This window comes from Lepidochelys kempii, chromosome 6 (genome assembly GCF_965140265.1).
Source record: "Lepidochelys kempii isolate rLepKem1 chromosome 6, rLepKem1.hap2, whole genome shotgun sequence".
Taxonomy (NCBI): Eukaryota; Metazoa; Chordata; order Testudines; family Cheloniidae; genus Lepidochelys; species Lepidochelys kempii.
In genome coordinates this window covers 64868092-64886059 of record NC_133261.1, presented here as the reverse complement: position 1 = coordinate 64886059, position 17968 = coordinate 64868092, and the positions used below count along the sequence as shown (strand labels likewise).

Below are 17968 nucleotides of genomic sequence, written 5' to 3'. Positions count from 1 at the left end.
CCGTGAGTGTGATTCACTATTGGAATACATGGCCCAGGGAAGTGGTGGATTCTCCATTTCTTGATGTCTTCAAATCAAGACTAGATGCTTTTCTAGAAGAGATGCTTTAGCCAAGCACAAGTTATTGGGCTCAATACGGGGGTTACTGAGTGAAATTCTATGGCTTGTTTTATACAGGAGTCAGACTAGATGATCTAACGGTCCCTTCTGGCCTTAAACTCTATGAATCTAAAAAACCCCAAAGAAGTAATTTCTCATACCAACTCCCATTTCACGCATAAATATTATTGCTTTGTGTTTTGGTACCTCTTATAAAGAGTGAATTATTTCACTAAGTACTGGGGTAAATCACCTGGTACTAGGATTCAGTGAAAAATCACAGTAGGTTTATCCTTTGGGGATGAAGAAAGAAGGTGTTTGTGCAAATGGCCATCGTTCTGCCCAGTCATTCTTTTAAGTACTGTCCTCTCACTAACAGAGAGGATACTTGGTTGAGGTGGGAGGAGAGAGACAATTTCACAGGCAGTAGAATCTGTACTAACGCTACCATAATAGAGAGTCCAACATATCTCTCAGAATGTTGTTCTCAAATAATTATAGTCAGAGATGTATACAGTATACAACCTAAAACTGACATCCTCTGATTCAACTTATCTTCTTCCTGGTTGTGTACATGTGGCTGAGTCACATCTACCAACTTTACAGACATAAACAAATGTTTGTTCCATTTAGCGCCATTGAAACCTCACAACTATGGGAGAGCGAGCTGGAGTCTATTCTGACTCAGGCATCAGAAACAGAATTGTCAGGTAATCACTGACTGCAATAGTTACCAGAACTGGCGTGTCACTCTGAAAGAACTCAATTTTCTGATGCCAGGAGGAGTTTATCCCACTAACGGTTAGAAAAATAATCTTTTGACTTACATACTTAGTCTAGTAGATCTGAAATCATTGGCAGGGAATACATATAAATAAGGAATCTTGTGTCATTATTATTACTGTTATTTTTCTTTTTAAGTGAGTCACTTTCCTCACTTTAACTGCAATTTTATGTTGCATTTGGGCGGGGTGGGGGTGGAGAGGTGGTAGAGGGACGCAAGCAATACAATTTGGATCCAGATTTCAAAAACTTGAACATTTTTGGGATGTTCAGATCCAGGTTTTTGGTTTGTCTGATTATTTAAGTAAAGGCTGTTTGATCTGCAGCTAGGACTGGATTTTGGAGTCAAAGTTCAGACTCATGAGGGATCTACATTACATTATATCATAAAACTAATAGGGTTTTTCTGAGTCCCCCGCCCCCCCAATGCACACACACATCCACACCTACACACCATATTTTAAGTTGAGGATGAGGATGGCTGAAGACTGGCTTCCTTGGTTAAGCCTCTGACTAGTCATCCTTGTTTTCCAATTGTCAAGTTGCATTTCTTTAGATTGAAAACAGGAATAAAAGGAGAGAATAACTGGATTCTTTTCAAACCTGAATGCTTCAAGTTTACAAAGGCAGCGAAGTTTCTCTCTGCAGTGACCTTGGGCAGCTTGGAGCTCTTCTCAAATGATATAAGAGGTGTGGTTTTTCCTTCATTAGAGTCTCTCTGAACAATTTTCTGTGCTTATACTGAGGCCATGAGATCCAAAGAGACCGGGCAAACAGAGCAGCAATTTACATCAACAAAGAGGATTTTGATGCACTCCTCCGAATGGGCAGCATTACCATGTTAATAGCCATTTGCTCTCAGCCCTCTTTTCCTAAGGACGCTGGAGACTTTTGCAAATGGAGAACAGTTCCGCTTTCCATTTTAATTGCAACAATAGCAGAAGAGATCCTTAAACTGCATCAAATAGCAGCCTGTGAAATCCCTAACTAGCTGCACCGCCTCTCCTGCTATTTATTATCCTCTGGTCCATGGAACAAAGCGGGGAAAAGCTCCTCCTGCTTTTAGCCCGTTTCACATATCCTAATCCCTCAGAGGCGGCAATGGGAATTGCTTGTGGAGCTGTTAAATCAAACTTTCACTTTGTCTTTTATTCCCCCCTCCTCCTTTATAATCAAGGAGTTTCCAGGTACATTTTCAATGTCAATTTGTTTATGGCCTCTTGGTTAATAGACTAATGATGGGACCCCCACAGTTAGAGGAAAGAATCCTGGGCATTTCATTTCAGACAGCTGCTGTTTCTCACCAGTTCCCACACTCATCCCCTTGTTCTCTTGTCAGACGCCCTGAATGTGCTCCCCTTCCTGACACCGACTGCCGTGCACAACAAAGACTAAATGGAAAAGCTGCCTCTGCTATCAGCCTATGGGATAGATTCCATTTGTTAGCAGTAAGTTGCCTTTCAGCCAGCAGCACAGGTACCATCTCTCGCCAGACATGCCTCAGTTAGCTGCCTGTCACCCATTACTCAGCATCTGGCCTCTCTTCAGAAAGAAGCACAGGTTCTACCTCTCCCATAGTTTCCAGGCACTTTTCAGGCAGAAACCTGGTCTCCCCTTGTACTAGATACCCAGTTACCTCTTGGCTAGCAGGTTAGGTATCCTCCTATCTGACACTCAGCATTTCCAAATGTTTTGTTACACTCCTTCCTCTGTGTTTTGAGCAGTAACAAGCCCATTTTTGGTGCTCAGAACAGAATAAACGAAACAACAACAATAATAATAGTAATTTGGGGGCTGAATGTAGAACACTCACTCACAGGAGTAACCCCATTCAAGTAAATGAGACTCTACTCATCTGAGAAAGTGCTCACAAGTGTAAGTAAGTGTAAACAGGGCCTTAGTGCTTAGACGCCATTTCTCAATAACACTGAACTCATTAAAAAGAACCGAGAAGAACAGAGGTGGATTACATAAAAGCACAGACTCAGATTGAGTCCTGTGACATCTAAGGTTCAGACACTGGAGTCTGGTCTCTGGTTAGGAGGTTAACTACTAAATGGAATAGACTGTGGCAAATTACTAGGGAAAACAGGACCTTGTTTTCCTCCCTATCTTTAATTAAAGTCAACTTTCCACAGCAATAAGAAAGGGAAAATAACAAACAAACAAACAAGGATCTGAAATTATAACTGCCTGGTCAAAATCTAATATGTGGATAAAATAAATATGAGTTTCAAACTGCTTTTGAGATGTGTAAAGAATGTATGACAAAGGATTTGTTTAGATTAATCTGGGTTTATCTTTTATCCTCCTTTAAAAAAAAAAGTGATTTAACATTGTACACCTGGAGACAAACAATAAAGTGCAAAAAGCAACTACCATCTCCCTGCAACAATGCAGTCTAAAAGCCAGCTATAAGAGGCTCCTACTCCACGATCATGGTAAATGACCAAGCCAATTTGTTCCTCTGAAAGGGCAGAATCCAATCAATGGGGAACCTGTACTCCCGGTTGAAGAAAGTGGACTCAAACAAACAAAAATATTCATCAGACAAACACTTCCATGTTCTGACAGAAGAGACCTTTGGGAAGGAATGATTTTCAGTGTTAGTGTCTGGGGATAGATACATCAGGAGATGGGTCCACTTGGCTAATTATGGTTAGAATGATCCTCCAGAACTATGAAGATGTTTGGGACAGACATAAAATAGCCCTTTCTTTTACTCTGGGCTGCATCTAAAAATATCCATACCCACCCCTACTAGCCTACTCCACTTAAAGTAAAGAAAATTGTTCCTGACTTCTGTAGCCTGTTTAGGTTACTGATACCAAATGAGGCAGATTAAGCTTTCAACATCAGTAAGAATGCATTGGATATAGTGTCCAACTGTTTAGAGAGCAACTAGTGGACCCCACAAACAAGCACACAACTGAGTCAAACAAACAAAAATGGATACATTGCATTGAAAATCATCTGAGTACCCTTTTTCTCTGACCATTGTAAATTGCTATTATTATTTGTATTAACATAAGTAGAACCTACAAGCCCCAGTCATGGACCAGGAAAACACAGTGCGAGGTTCTGTAAAAAGACCAAACAAAAAGATAGCCCCTTCTCCAAAGAGCTTACAATTTAAGTTGCCACAGATCCAAGCCTATCCTAGCAGAATCCAGCCATAGATAAACACACCATTGAGTCTGGGAGTATGGCTTTTTGGTATGTAGTTAAATACAAGGCTTACACTGTTTCATAGGATCAGCTAGACCAGTGATTTCCCAGCCACTGAAGACTGAGGAATTGTGAGACTGAGGTTTTTAAACAATATCTGCTCCATAGCAGGTCAGATTGCATACATCTGAATGGGAGGGGCAGGCACCGATAGGTCTACCTTAAGAATTTATTCTGGTAATTTGGATCAATTAGGAAAATGGGTGGAAATCAACCAAGACCAGTTCACCAAAACATGGATTCAGTACGGTGAGTCCACTTTTTTAAACATATCAACAAATGAGTAGACCACTCCCTATTATACAGAATCATAGGTGTATTTATGGCCAGATGGTCTTCACCTTAAGGTAATCACAACAAGACATGTATAAGAAAGGAGAGTGATAATGATTTCCTGTGTTTTTATTGGTCTCAGTCTAATGGCTACGAGGGGACAATATAATATTGCATATTTTTATCATATTTCAAGACATGTATGTTTCTCCAGGAGAAGTATACCTACTGGAGAGATGCTACCAGAATAATTTGGTTTTACCTTGAATGAAAACTGGGAGACTTGATTAATTGCTTCACGGCTCATTTGCTCTCAGATATATGGAAATACGCAGCAACCCAATTCAGTATAATTCAAGACAGTACAACGAAAGGAGCAGTGGGAGTGTGTTTGTCAGCCAGCTTGCTCTAATACATTATTTTAATTAGTTATCAAGGCACTATTTTAAACAATCACAGTGTTTCCTGCCTTCAGCCTACTTAAAACACCCATTGGTAAAACAATTTGTGATCTTACCTTGAAGAACCAGACCAGAATTTTCAATGGTGTAGAAGAAAGCTGAGAATGGAGCAACGGGAGATTTAGCAACCAGGACCTGCAGAACAACAACAAGAAATCCCTAAAATGTATTGATTACAACTCAAGTTTGTGGATTAATCTTTGTAGATTTACTTTTCTGAAACTACTACCATGAGTTAAAGTACAAGGTACAGTATGCTGCAGAGGGACTATAAAATGGCCATTGATTACGTCTCTTCAGTTCTAAAGTATCCGAGATTCTTATGAAAAACAAGTACAGATCATGCTGGCATTTTAAAAGGATTCATGGGTCTTGCAAGAACTTCATGGAAGTGTGCAGTTCATGGAAACTGCACACTCTCCCCCCATTTCTCTACTTCTCACAAGTGTTTATTAACCCTGGTCAAATATCATGAACTCTCTTGCTGGTGCAGTCAGTTGTACCCAGAGGGCTTCAGCTGAGTGAAGGCTGGTGGCACCACCAGTGCCTGACTTTCCTGGAGGGTTTTCTGAGTAAGAACTGCTTTAATCTCCACTGACGGCTCCAGAGATGCACATCCTGGCCACTCTCTATTCCATCCCAGTGGCACTCACCTTTAAGGCTGTGCTGCTCTGCTGTGTGTTCCCTGACAGCAGGGCACTTGAATTTAGCCTAGTATTCGACTGTGTGAGCTCTAATCTGCAATCAGGTCTAGGATGCTCCAAAGCCCAGTCTTAGAGCTGCCTTAGCTCCATTACAGGTTTGACCACACACCACTGAAGAGGAGATGGGCTGTGCCATAGCTCTGATACACAAGAGACAGGCTTATCATTAAGGTAGAGAGTTGTAGCTTAATGTACCAGTCACCAAAGCCTGATGTATCACTGGCTTTTTGTACCACAGGTTGAGGATCACTGACTTACAACATACGCTGAAAAAAGAGAGATCTCTATCACCTCTCTGAAACGTGCCAAGCACTGCATGAAGGGTAATCAGCCCAAATCCTGAACCAATGATTCCTGCATGGACACTGCAGGAGAAGGTGACACTGACAGTTGTTGGTAAACACTTGAATGCTCACTGCTTTTCTTCCTCCCAAGAAAGGAAAGAAACTGGAAATCAGGTTACCAGCCTTTGGTTTTCAGAGCAGTGTTCCCAGCCTCACAACTCAAAGGGCTCCATTTAAGTAGGCTGCTGATCCAAAGCACATGCTTTAAATGCAGCGATGTCATGCCCATGTGTCTATTATACCGGGTCTGACTGCTTTGTCTATTTCTTTATGTATAAATTCCTTTCAGCAACAACTATAAGGCCCTCCTAGCAGCATGTTTTAGGGCCATTCTTCTTAGGGATTAAAGTCCTGAAGCCATGTGTCTTATAAAACCCCACATCTCCCTCTGCTCCAGGATGTGCAAAAAGCTCTGTCATTTCTCAATGCCTGTTAAATAACACAGCCAGGTGCAGAGTTATCCCTTGAAATCTGCATTTTTATTACAGTTCATACAATAATGGCTTGATGCAAAGAGATACAGCTCCCACTGATTTCAACTGGAGTTGCGAGTGCTGAATACTTCTGAAAGTCAGGACCCAATTCAGCAAAACATACAAGCATGGATTTAACTTTAAGTTAACTAAGTTGGGGATTGCTGGACAAGCAATTTAGCTGGATGTTTTTGCTAAAATGATCAGAAGGAAAATATTTAACCATTTTTATGCCACCAGATTTCAAAGACAACATTCCATGGGTAATGAGGGAAGTTCACCCCACTCAGAACTCTTATTTAAGATTTGACTGCAAACTTGGGCAGACAAGACTGCATCATTTTACACTCATATGTGTTTGGAAAGTTTCTTCACAAATGCAAGGGCTAGGAGTTTAACAATATCAGCAATGAAGGCTTATATTCTGGAGCACAACTCGGCAGCAAGAGGTGGATTGTGCAGCTGAAGAATCATACGACACTTAACCTTCCAACAAGTGTTTGTCACAATTTGGAGTGTGATTAAGACCAGTTAGAGGTGGTATCACCACTTGTCCTGTAATCCCAAATATCTTAAAATGCTCTGAAGATGTAGCTTCATGTCTGGATGCTCCCAGCTAGCATACAAGTACGCACCAAGTGTCTGTGTGTTGAGCAACCCTGATTCAATGCTCTGACCCCAGCAGCCTGCCTACAACACAATAGCCCCACTCTTGTCTCCACCAGTCTTTGGTTACTACTTTTAGGGTGACCCCAACACACCCCCAGTCCCGAATTCTCCCAAAATCATCTGCCCTGAAGTGGCTCAGCCCTCTCCTGGAATACCCAGAGAAGCAAATAAAGGTCATTGCTCCTCTAAAGAGATATAAGCACAGCTTATTACTTTAAGTGGAGTTAACAATCACTTCAGTTCAAACACAGCACTGGGTTGGTTTAGATTAAAAGTAAAATGGTTTACTTAACAAAAAGAGATAGGTTTTCAGTGAGATCAAGTGCAAAGAATACAGACAAAATGGTTACAAGCACATAAAAATAAAATATGTTTTCTAGTGGTGAAGACTCAACAAACTACAGCCTTGGTTCAAGGTAGATTTCTCGCTAATCTTTTTACATCCAATCGTGGCCGACTTTCTCTGAGTCAGGACCTTCATAAGTACAAGGTGCTGGTTTCCCTGGTCTTCCTAGGTGAAAGATCTTTGCCTAAGCAGGTTTCTCACATATATTCAGTTCCCAGGGACTTCAACCCCTTTGGACGAAGGGCCCATCTTTCTCAGCTTGCAAGAGCTCTGGCTCCTTGTGTCTGTCCTGTGATGGATGTCAAGATGGCTTCTTCTTGTATTCACTGTATTGTCCCCAGACTCAGGATACTATTCTTATCTTCCTGTGGACTTCCCACCCCTCTGCTGATTTGTATATGTTAATGGGGCTTCCATTTTTTCTGGTCCCACCTTCCTTAATTTCACTGGAGACAGATAGATAGCTGCCTTCCCTCCTCTCTGGGGGAAAACCTGTTTCCATCTTTGTTTGGTCACAGACTTTAAAGCATAATATTAGTGAGTATCCATAATTCCTCACATAGTGTTAATACATACATTTCACAATGAAATTAATCATGAATGTGTCACCAGTTTGCGTATGATACCTTACATGATCCATTTTAGATATACATTATGACAACAGTGAGTTGGGGTACACTGGGCTGGTCAGACCATCTGAAACCCACTGCTCTGTACCAGGGAGTCCCTTGCCATCTGGCACTGGGGTGCTCTTAGGGTCACGGTGTTGCATGGCACAGTAAAAGCCAAGGAGATCTATACAGTAGCTATGCTCTATTTGTCTTATAGGTCAGCACACAGATCATATTCAGATTTCTTGTGACCCAGTCTCATATTATTCTGATAAAGGCAGCAAAAAAAAAAACAAACCCTCCTGACATCTGGTCTTTAAACCTAACCAGGATGATCCACATTTTCTCTACTTCAAAACTAGATTCAATCTTATGGTCTTCAGAATTTATATGTAATGTTTGTTGGCCTGGCAATTTACCCTCACTAGTAAGGTATGAAATAAAGGCGGACACACAAATACAGCACGTACAGCCAAAGAACATCGGGTCAGTCACCAGCATCAATGTTTTGCTTGAGCCATGAGAAGTCAGCAAAGCCATCTCAGGATGCAATGTAACCTTTGTGACCTGCTCCATGCAGGAACACCCCGCAAAGCAAGCACTTTCCCCTCCTGCACATTAATTATTGTTCTTACTGTAACAAGCTGCTGGAGAAAGAAGTGTGTTAGAGATCGTGTCTGTGATTCATCCTGACAGTATCAGAATTTCCTTTCCTGTACTTCCCACCCCCCATCTTTCACTTCAATGTTCCAGCTCTTCTCAATTGAATGTGGGGAGGGAGAGAAGCCATAGAAATAATAAAAAAAAAAAGGTGCCACCATATTTGTCCTTACCATGCTTGTTGCATACTACTATAGTCTGAAAACAGTGTTCATTCTTATTCATCTGGGGTCAAACTGAGACAAAAAAACAGTAATGATGCTCTACTACAGTCTCCCCCAGAACTGCAGGATGTTTCTGTTAAACAGATCTACAGATAAATAGTTTAGAAATTTGACATTTAAGGTCAAATTATCAGTACTCTGTGCAAAATAGGGGGCACAATTGCTAATCTATATTTGCATGCACATTAATTGCATGCACAAATGGACAGACATCCAAATGACCATTTGTGCATTCAGTTACCATAGTTTTATGCACAGTCTTGGTATGTGCATAAATAAGTGTAAATCTGCATATGCGTGCACACTTTCAAAGGTACACCACAAGTCTCCTTTGAAAAATTTGCCATAAATTATCATTTGGGTTCAGAGTTAACATTCCATTCAGAAGAATGGGGGCAATTCATGCCAGGCAAAGCTTTTGTTTAATTTTACATTTCTGCAGATTCAGAAAGACAGCTTTGCACAGTCTTATTTTAAAGGTTATCTTTCCAACCAGAAAGGCTAGATATTCATTTTTTTCAAATGAAATCTTAAATTTTACATGAACATAGTTTTGCAAAGTGTTCCTGATTGATATGCATATATGTACCTATTCAACCACCAGATTAGGAGAACAGAGGACAGGAATACAGAATAGCACCCAGGACTATCCCTGAGTTTGAGGCAGTACACAGCATTCCATGTCCCTGAAGGGAGGTGGGGAGTACAACCCTCCCAGCCCATCTCATACACACAGGGCCCAACGGACTGGGACCACCCAAACCAGCAACCTCCTTGATATCCCTCATGTGATTAAGGATTTGCCGGATGATGGAGTAAAAGGAGGAAGAGGGAAGCTTGCTATTTTCCAGAAGTTAATTTATGGGTAAATGGCTCTCATTACCACCTTGCTCAGGAATACTTGTAGCTAGCACCGGTTTCTCTCACCGGAGGTAGAATGTTCAGGTGGCCAGCTGAAGGGTTTTGGCCAACTAGATAAGGTTTCCAGTACAACAAAGGTTCAGGAACATTTGAGCAGACAGATCTAATGGAGAAAACGTGCCTTAGAAATGCCCAGGTAATGTTAACTATAGATGTTACCCCAGCTTTAGTCATTCCCACCCCAAATTTGAGGGGTTTTGTAATCTGAACTGGAATTGAAATCCAAATTCTGCATATGATGCCTAACTTTATAACAGGCTAAAACAAAATAAAAAAAAAAAATCAAACAGCCCCAAACTCTGAGAGTTCAAAATCCATCTCTGACATTTGCACCCCGCTCTTATATAAAGGAGGGTTTTTCCCAGCCATTTGTTTGGTTTCATGGAGAAAAACTACTACACAAATCCTCTAATCCTCTGTAGGTGTACATGTCTACAGTCCTGACATCTCGCAGCACTATTTAAGCACTGGTGTCCTGTTGGGCATGGTGAAAGTGTAGTGTCCTGTTGGTTGGTGACATATAATACTAATTGAGGTGATTCAGTGAAAAGAAACTTCAGTGTAGGAAGTTACACAACAGTATTTCTGAAAAGGATACAAAGGCAATGACATGAGTTAAGCTACACAAACTTCTTAGGTTTCAGAGTAGCAGCCGTGTTAGTCTGTATTTGTTAGTCTCTAAGGTGCCACAAGTACTCTTTTTCTTTTTACAAACTTCTTAATCTATTTAATCAATACACCAAGGATGAGAACGTGTCCCCATAGAAGTCAATGGCAAAACTCCCATTGACTTCACTGCAGCCAAGGTTTCACCTCAAGAGTATACATTTTAAGGTGGGTGGAGTGGCCCATAAAAACGTAAGCTGGTTATTCATTATACAATAGTCACTCTTGAAAGCAAATGGTAGAGTTGGATGATAGCAGAAGTTGGAAACAAAGTCATGCCAAAGCCCTGACTTGGCAAGAACCGTCAAATCTTTTTTCAGTTACTTTTCATTTCAGTGTCACAGATTTACTCTAGACAGGCTTGTAATGATTATTATTTACTAACAAGGTGTGATAGGTGCTATATAAGCCACAGAAGAAAATATGGTTCCTGCCTTGAGGAGATTACAAAGATACAGAGATACCATGTAGGAGCTCAAATATTGCATTGATGACTATGGCTAGTAACTAGATAGATATGGTTAGATTAGATAAGAGAAGATAGATAGCACAATCCCAACGTACAAGATGCTGGGAGGCCTAATGACAACAAGAGAAAAAAGGTGTCTTAATGGAGTTTTGTTTAATTCGTGAAAGCATTCTTTTTAACACAGGTTACCGTTTGTGAGCTTTGCGGAAGAAGTGAATTGCAGAAGTCAGTGGTGTAACTGCAGAGCTATATAAATCCATGACAATATCAAGGAATATGGTGAATGGACAGTGAACTGAATGGACACGTCAGTACAATCAAACTTGATACCAGAGCCCAAGTGCTGTCAGAAAACAAAGAAAATCAGGAATAAATCTGCTACCAAAGGTAAAATTATCAAAATACAGTGGAGTTAAATCACCAATAGTTGGGACAAGTCTGGAGTCTGTGAGATTATTTTGATTGTAGCTATGGAACCTCAGCCTGTAAAAGGGACTAAAGTTTGTGAAGAAATAAGATTTCACAATGGAAGTCTAAAGATATTAATGAAATCACAAACTAGGAGAATTTGATGAAGTATTTGATTAAATGAGTTGCCTTAAGGATAATACTTCATTTCTGTTCAAACCATGATGAAACCCCAGTATTCTCCTCCCCCCCTCCCCGGCACATTGAGAAATTGAATTCTAAAGAAGGTAAACCACTTGAAGCCTAGATTCTCAGCAGTGGTTAAGGAACACTAGTTGCGGCTGCAGCTGCAGACGGAATGGATGCAAAAATGGTTTTAAGCCTACTTTTGCATTCATCAATCCTGGAGTTGTCCGGGCACCAGGCCAATCTATAGCATAAATTAGAACAGTCTGAAGGCTCCTCTAATTTATGTCAGCTACCAAAGTCTCCAAGCAGCCATTACAGCAATTGGGATTGACGATGTCCAGAGGTATCTACTTCTGCCCCCTTTTACCTAACCATACTTGCTGTGCTGGTAGCCTGGAAGGAAGGGGTGGTGCAGGAGGTGCTCTTGCTACTCTGTTCCACTGTAGGATCCCTCTACAGTGGGACTATCCTCCAGTGGCTGGCTAAGATGGCTCAGGGCAGCTTAACAAAAAAAGAAACAGTGAAGCAACTGACTCAATAAATTCAATAGCACTATTAGAAAAACAAAACAAGTCCCCAAAAATATGCCTAGATCCCAAGGAACTGAACAAAGCTACAAATGGAGAGCATTTTCAGCTCCCAAATATGAAAGAAGTAAGTAGCAGACTGAGTGGAACTAAACCCTTCAGTGTTTTGGACGTATCCAGAGGATTTTGGGAAACACCCGTGGATGACACCTAGATATACCACATGCACCATACCACATGGCAGATATTGTTTCCAAGAGCCACCTTTTAGCATCTCAATGTGTATGAAAAGTATTCAACAAGATGGCAGTATGGAGATCCCAGTGGTACTCACATCCTGGTTTAGGGCCAAACCAGAGAAGAATGTGAAATTTGTTCAAAGAAAGTTCTGACCGTGGCAGGAAAAAAGTTGAAAAATGTAATAAAAGAAAATGCCATATAGCAACACTGGAGCTAGAATATTTGAATAATTTATTAACCAAAACCAGATAATGCTAGAGACTCCTTTGAAAATACTAGGACGTCAAAATTAATAAGAATGACAGAGATTCCTAAGAATGGCCATGTGCTTTTCCAAATTCCTGCCACAAATGTTCATAGAAACTACCCCACCAAAAGGGTTCCAAAAAGTTGTAGGCCCAATTTTTTAAAAGGTATTTAGGCCTTGCTCTGCTCCCCGCTGCAATGCCTAACTGATTTAGGAGTCTAAGGGCTTGCCTACATGGTGCGGCAATGTGCATTAGAGAGGTGTGATTTCTAATACAGACTAATGCATTGAGCATTAATTGATCCATGTAGACCCTGCTGGTGCTTATGTGGACCAACATGTTAGTGTGCTTTAGAAATCACACATTCATAGTGTGTTGCTCAACTTGAAAGTCAATGGGACTTAGACTCCTAAGTGCCTGAATCATTTCTGAAAATGAGATTTAAGTTCGTAAGTCAGTTGGGTGTTGCGACACTGAGTCAAGCGATGCTTAAATTCCTTTAAAAACTTGGGCCTGTATAGCTACAGAAAGTGAGATACCCTCAAACACTGCAAAAGCTAAAGGAACTTTTAATGCGAGTTCCTGTTTTGCATTATTTTGGCCAGACAAATCAGTTACATTGAGAGTTGATGCCTCACAAAACAGACCCTTCTAGTCTTTTGTCCCTTTTGCCTTCCAGTCAACTAAACCTGTCAATACTTGCTATACAATATTACAGCTTGGAAACCAAAAACTGACTTTGTCAATAGCATTTTATTCCTTTGCATGTCCTCTTAAATAACACATCAGTATTAATGCACTGGCCCGGTAGATATCATAGAATAACAGGGTTTTGACAGCACTTGCTTTTTTTTTCTTTCTAAAGAGCTGGGGTAAATATTATTGTAGCACATTCCAGCCGAAGGAAAGAAAGCTTCATGTTAGGCTTCCCCGCAGGTTGCCTTAACCTACCCACCCTCCTCCCCCTTTATGCTACGTTTTCTTAGTTGTTTTTATTTCCTTGGAAAGAAATTCTGCTCCTGATCAAAAGGACAAAGTTTCTCTTTTTTCTTTTTTTCTTTTCTGGTGGATTTACCCCATCTCATCTTTTGTTGTCAGTGACTGAGGGGTAACAGGAAGGAAGGGGGAATACCCAAGTGACACACACACATACATATACAAAGGATTTTTAATTAATAACAAAACTATGGCTATGACCACTCCAACATGTATTTTGGAGGTTGTATGTCTAAAATGCATGGATAAACCACCAAATGTAGTAGATTTCCAAAATGAGTCTATCTCCCACCACTGCAGTTATTTCTTCTGAAATGACCTCAGAAAAATTAGTCTGTTTTGTTAGCCATGAATTCCCAACAGAACTCTCAACTGCATTACTGACAACTACATTTGCCTGGAAGAGCGTAGCTGAGAACTGAGAAGGAAACCCATTGAACTGGCAACGTCATTCAACAGGGAAGTGATTATCTTTGAAGGTTCAATTAGATGCATGTACTAATAAAACCAGTGCTAAACAAAACAAATCTTTCCTCTGATTGTGCCAAATGTCTAGGACAGACAATTCTCATGCCAGAATTTCGCTTAGAGTAGCTTTAGAAGAGATGTTTTTTCAGCTGCTTCAGAGCCTAGTAAAAGAGTGAGGAAAACAACCAAGTTGATTTTGCACCAAATAACTCAACAGACACCATTTTTTTTCTTTCTTGCTGCTTGAATCTTCTGTCCCTTGTTGGGGTTCACCTACCGCTTTAATGCCAATGTGTAGGGACTTGATACATTCTAGAAATGCAAATCCTGAGGCTGGAATGAAACAATTAAAGCAGCAGTTGTTATTTTGGGGGTGGTCTATATTTTTCTCAGGATCATGACAGCTTCAATTCTTAACCCTAGCTGCTTTGTGCTGCCCCAGCGCAATCGGAAAGGTGTCTTACAGGAGCAACCAAGGATTCCCCGAGAGAGGGGAATCCTAGAATGGCATAGAGGCAGCACAGACAGCTGTATGCCATCTACTTCCCATTCTCTTCTACACAGGGAGCATGTTTAAGGAGGGAGTGGGACTGTTTCCAAGATAGGAGAAGGCACAGTGCACGGTGTGCTGCCAGATCTTTACCCAGCACCAGAGTCCCTGTGAGTCTTAGAGCACAAATACTTGGATTCTCCACTCAGCAGACCTAGTGGATGTTCAGGGAGGCGGTACTTGGTAGGATCTGTGACACCTCCACTGTGTTATCTTTTCCACGTAGCCTCCCTGAGGGTCCTGGAAGCTTCCACAGCTAAAGGGAGTCCTTGGTAAATTACTGTAATGGTGCCACTCTGTCAGGGAGCTGGTGACCAGAACCCAGTGCAGAGGCACAGGGCCCTTGCCTAGGTGGTCCTAATCTCCATTAGATCCCCTAGAATGTACAAGTTTTGGGAGAAGGCCCTCCAGCCTTTTCTGCAGAGAGGCAGCAAACATCACTCCCTGGATGGGATGATGTGGGAGGATCACAAGAAGGGATGCTCACAGAGCTTTTTTGCCCCAGAATCTCTTCCTGCATTTTTTCTGCCTGAAGGTACGATCTGCACCTCTGAATAAAGAATGAAACAGCATGGTATACTGAACTAATCATAGAACCATAAGGTGGATAAGTCCTTAGTCCTTATAATTACAAAGATCTCAAATGTGACTTTAAGGCACAGCCCTGCACTGTGAAGTACGGAGGCACATCACCCTACAAGGAGCTCTGACATTAATTCTGCCTCCCTGGGTCTCTCAGTGTGTATGGGGAGTGTTATTGCTGATATGCCCCTGAAGGGACTGCAAGATCCTTCCATCCTCCGCAGTCTGACAACTCATCATCATCATAGCTTGTCACTCCAAAACCTAAGCAAAGACCTGATACTGTCACTTATTTCAAACAGTTCCTTGGGAGAATAGCATGTTGACAGGGGAATCATGTCAGGTAGTTTTCCATTGTTTGCCTAGGCACATTTGGGGTCACTCCTCAGCTTCCACTTGGTGTTATTGTCACCAGTCTTTGCCACCCCAGCTGTCACTTGATTTAGATTATGTCATTTTTTTCATTTGAAGTCAGTGCCTGGGGGGAGTTGTTTTGAAGGAACCAAGTTCTTCAAGTTCATCTGCATTACCTGCCATTTTATTACTTTGTAGCCTTCCACAGAGGTAAGCCTCTTAGGTAATGGAATGTGTCCATACAGTGGGTGTCTTGGATCACGTGCCTGTTTTCTGTCTCTGCTTTTTACTGAAGGTATCCCATGTTACTGATGGTGGTGCAATCCCCGTGAGGCTGTATAGCAATAAGGTGGGAGTCAGTTTTAAAGGCCCTTTGATAATCCTACAGGATTGATTGAGTTCAGTGTCAATTTTGTGTGCCTGGCTCAAGCATGGCCTCACCGGGACACAGTGCCCCACAGCTAAGTAACAGAGGGCAAGACTGGTTCTTCAAAGTGTTTTGGGGACAGCTCTCCATTTTGTGTTGGCCAATTTCTAGAGTACACAATTCCTGGAGTTCACTTTTTTTTCAGCTTCTTAATGTGCTCTTTGAATGTCAGCTTTTGGTCCAATATGACCCCAAAGTACAAGCTGTTCATAATGCTAAAGGATTGTAGCATCCTACAGTATCTGGAGTTTTTGCTTGCCTGGTGGCGTTTCAGGTGAAAGGTACATGTTTGTGTCTTGTTATGGTTGGCATTCAGGAACGATGTGTGATAGTATTTTTCAAGTACACTCGGAATCAGTTAAAATGTGCTCAGTGTCCTCAAATCTTTCATAAATGAATCTTTGCACATTGGGGAATTCTGGTTGGTCGTTCGTGTAGACATTAAACAGCCAGTGAGATAGCACTGAATCTTGGGACCATCCATTCTGCTGAGTATGCCATCGACTTTTCTGACCATCCATATCTACAAGGAAACTTCAATTCTTGAGCAGGGAAGAGACCAACATGCTATTTCTCAAAATTCTTGCCAATTTCAGAAGAAGTGCACAATGGATCAACAAACTAACAGATCAACAAACACAGCCTCTATAATTTTACAGGTTTCGAAGCCAACTTCAGTGTATGGAGTTAGGTTTACATCTTGGCCACAGCATGAATGTCCTGGGTGGAAACCGGCTTGGTTATCAGTCAGCTGCCCCTCCATTACTGGCACTATTCTGCCCATTATCATCTGCTTATATAGCTTGTAAGTTGAGCAGACTGAGTATACAGGGTGGTAACTCTTTGCAGAGGCAGGAGCTTTTTGAGTAGTGCAAACACTTTGGCCTGTCTCCTCAGCTTAGGTATCTGCATTGTCTCCATGCAAGACTTAAAGAAGTCAAGCAGCTACTTCTGTACTCTCATCCCGAAGTGTAGTAATAGTTGATTAGTTGATACCATTGAGTCCACCTGCCTTTCCACATTTCAGCATTGTCATGGCTCTTGTCACTCCTCAATGTTGAGCTCCTCACTGAAAATTCTGCTCTCTCGAAAGAGTGAGAAAAGTTGCGGCTTGACTTGTTTCATGGGTTGGTTTTCAATTTAGGATAATTGGTACACAGCATGGTTGGGAGAGACTGCAGTGATGAGCTATGGTTTTTGTTGATCAGGATTCAGTTTGCAAATGGTGATCCTGACATTTTTTTTGCATTATGGCACAGATTTGTTGTTTCTATCAGCTCCCTCCAGAGATGGGATCGCTCCTTCCCAATCTCTTTAATAAGCATTTCCCTGAGCCCAGTGGTTTCTTCACCAAAGGGATCCAGGTCAAACAGTTCTGAATATCTCTCATGTTGTTGGCTTGTCTGTTCTGAAAGCCCAGCTATATAGAGTGTCCAGCATCCCCTAGGGATGAGCTTTGGGGCAGTTTTCCACACCCAGAAGACAAATTCTCCATTGTGCTTGTTTGTCGGAGTAATATTATAAATGGATCCATCCAATTCAAAGGTAAACTCTTCTCAGTCAGCCCTTCTGAAGTTCAATCTCAGCAAGTACTTTGTTTCCCTGCGTTGTAGTGCAGCCTCTATTGTCACTTGCACTGGTCAATGCTGCAATCTTGGGCTTGCTATCACAGCTGCCCCCCTCTGAAATTGCCTACATTTTCTGAGGTGATAAAGACTAGGTCAGAACTGTACACCTTGTTCCATTGTGCGCTTTGGAAGGTGCATGTGTCCTTGAAGCTGTAGAGCAAGGTCAAGTTGCTTGTTCCTGCCCACTTCTCAACTTCTTCCACATTGTTGGGGTCTCCCCAGATGGTGGTGTGACTGACGTCACCTATGACAAGACAGTTTTTCTGGCAGTGGAAATTTGGTTGGCCATCCAAACTTTTCACCTGGTATTTTGTAAACAGAAACTACTACTATTTGATTAAGTTCAACCATGATAAGTTCTATTGTACCATGGTGTTTCGCAGCAGCAGTTTCCACCAGTCTTTTGTCACATAAAAGTAT

The 17968-nt window shown here is 41.5% G+C and overlaps 1 protein-coding gene across 8 annotated transcripts in view; it reads right to left on the bottom strand.

Moving 5' to 3' along the window:
* Positions 1–17968, bottom strand: part of RAD51B (RAD51 paralog B) — a 716515-nt gene that overhangs the window by 187417 nt on the left and 511130 nt on the right. For all 8 annotated transcript variants that reach the window (XM_073348429.1, XM_073348426.1, XM_073348430.1 and 5 more), the window contains one exon: positions 4901–4979. In XM_073348429.1, the coding sequence (XP_073204530.1) occupies positions 4901–4979 (79 nt within the window). The remainder of the gene's footprint in view (positions 1–4900; positions 4980–17968) is intronic.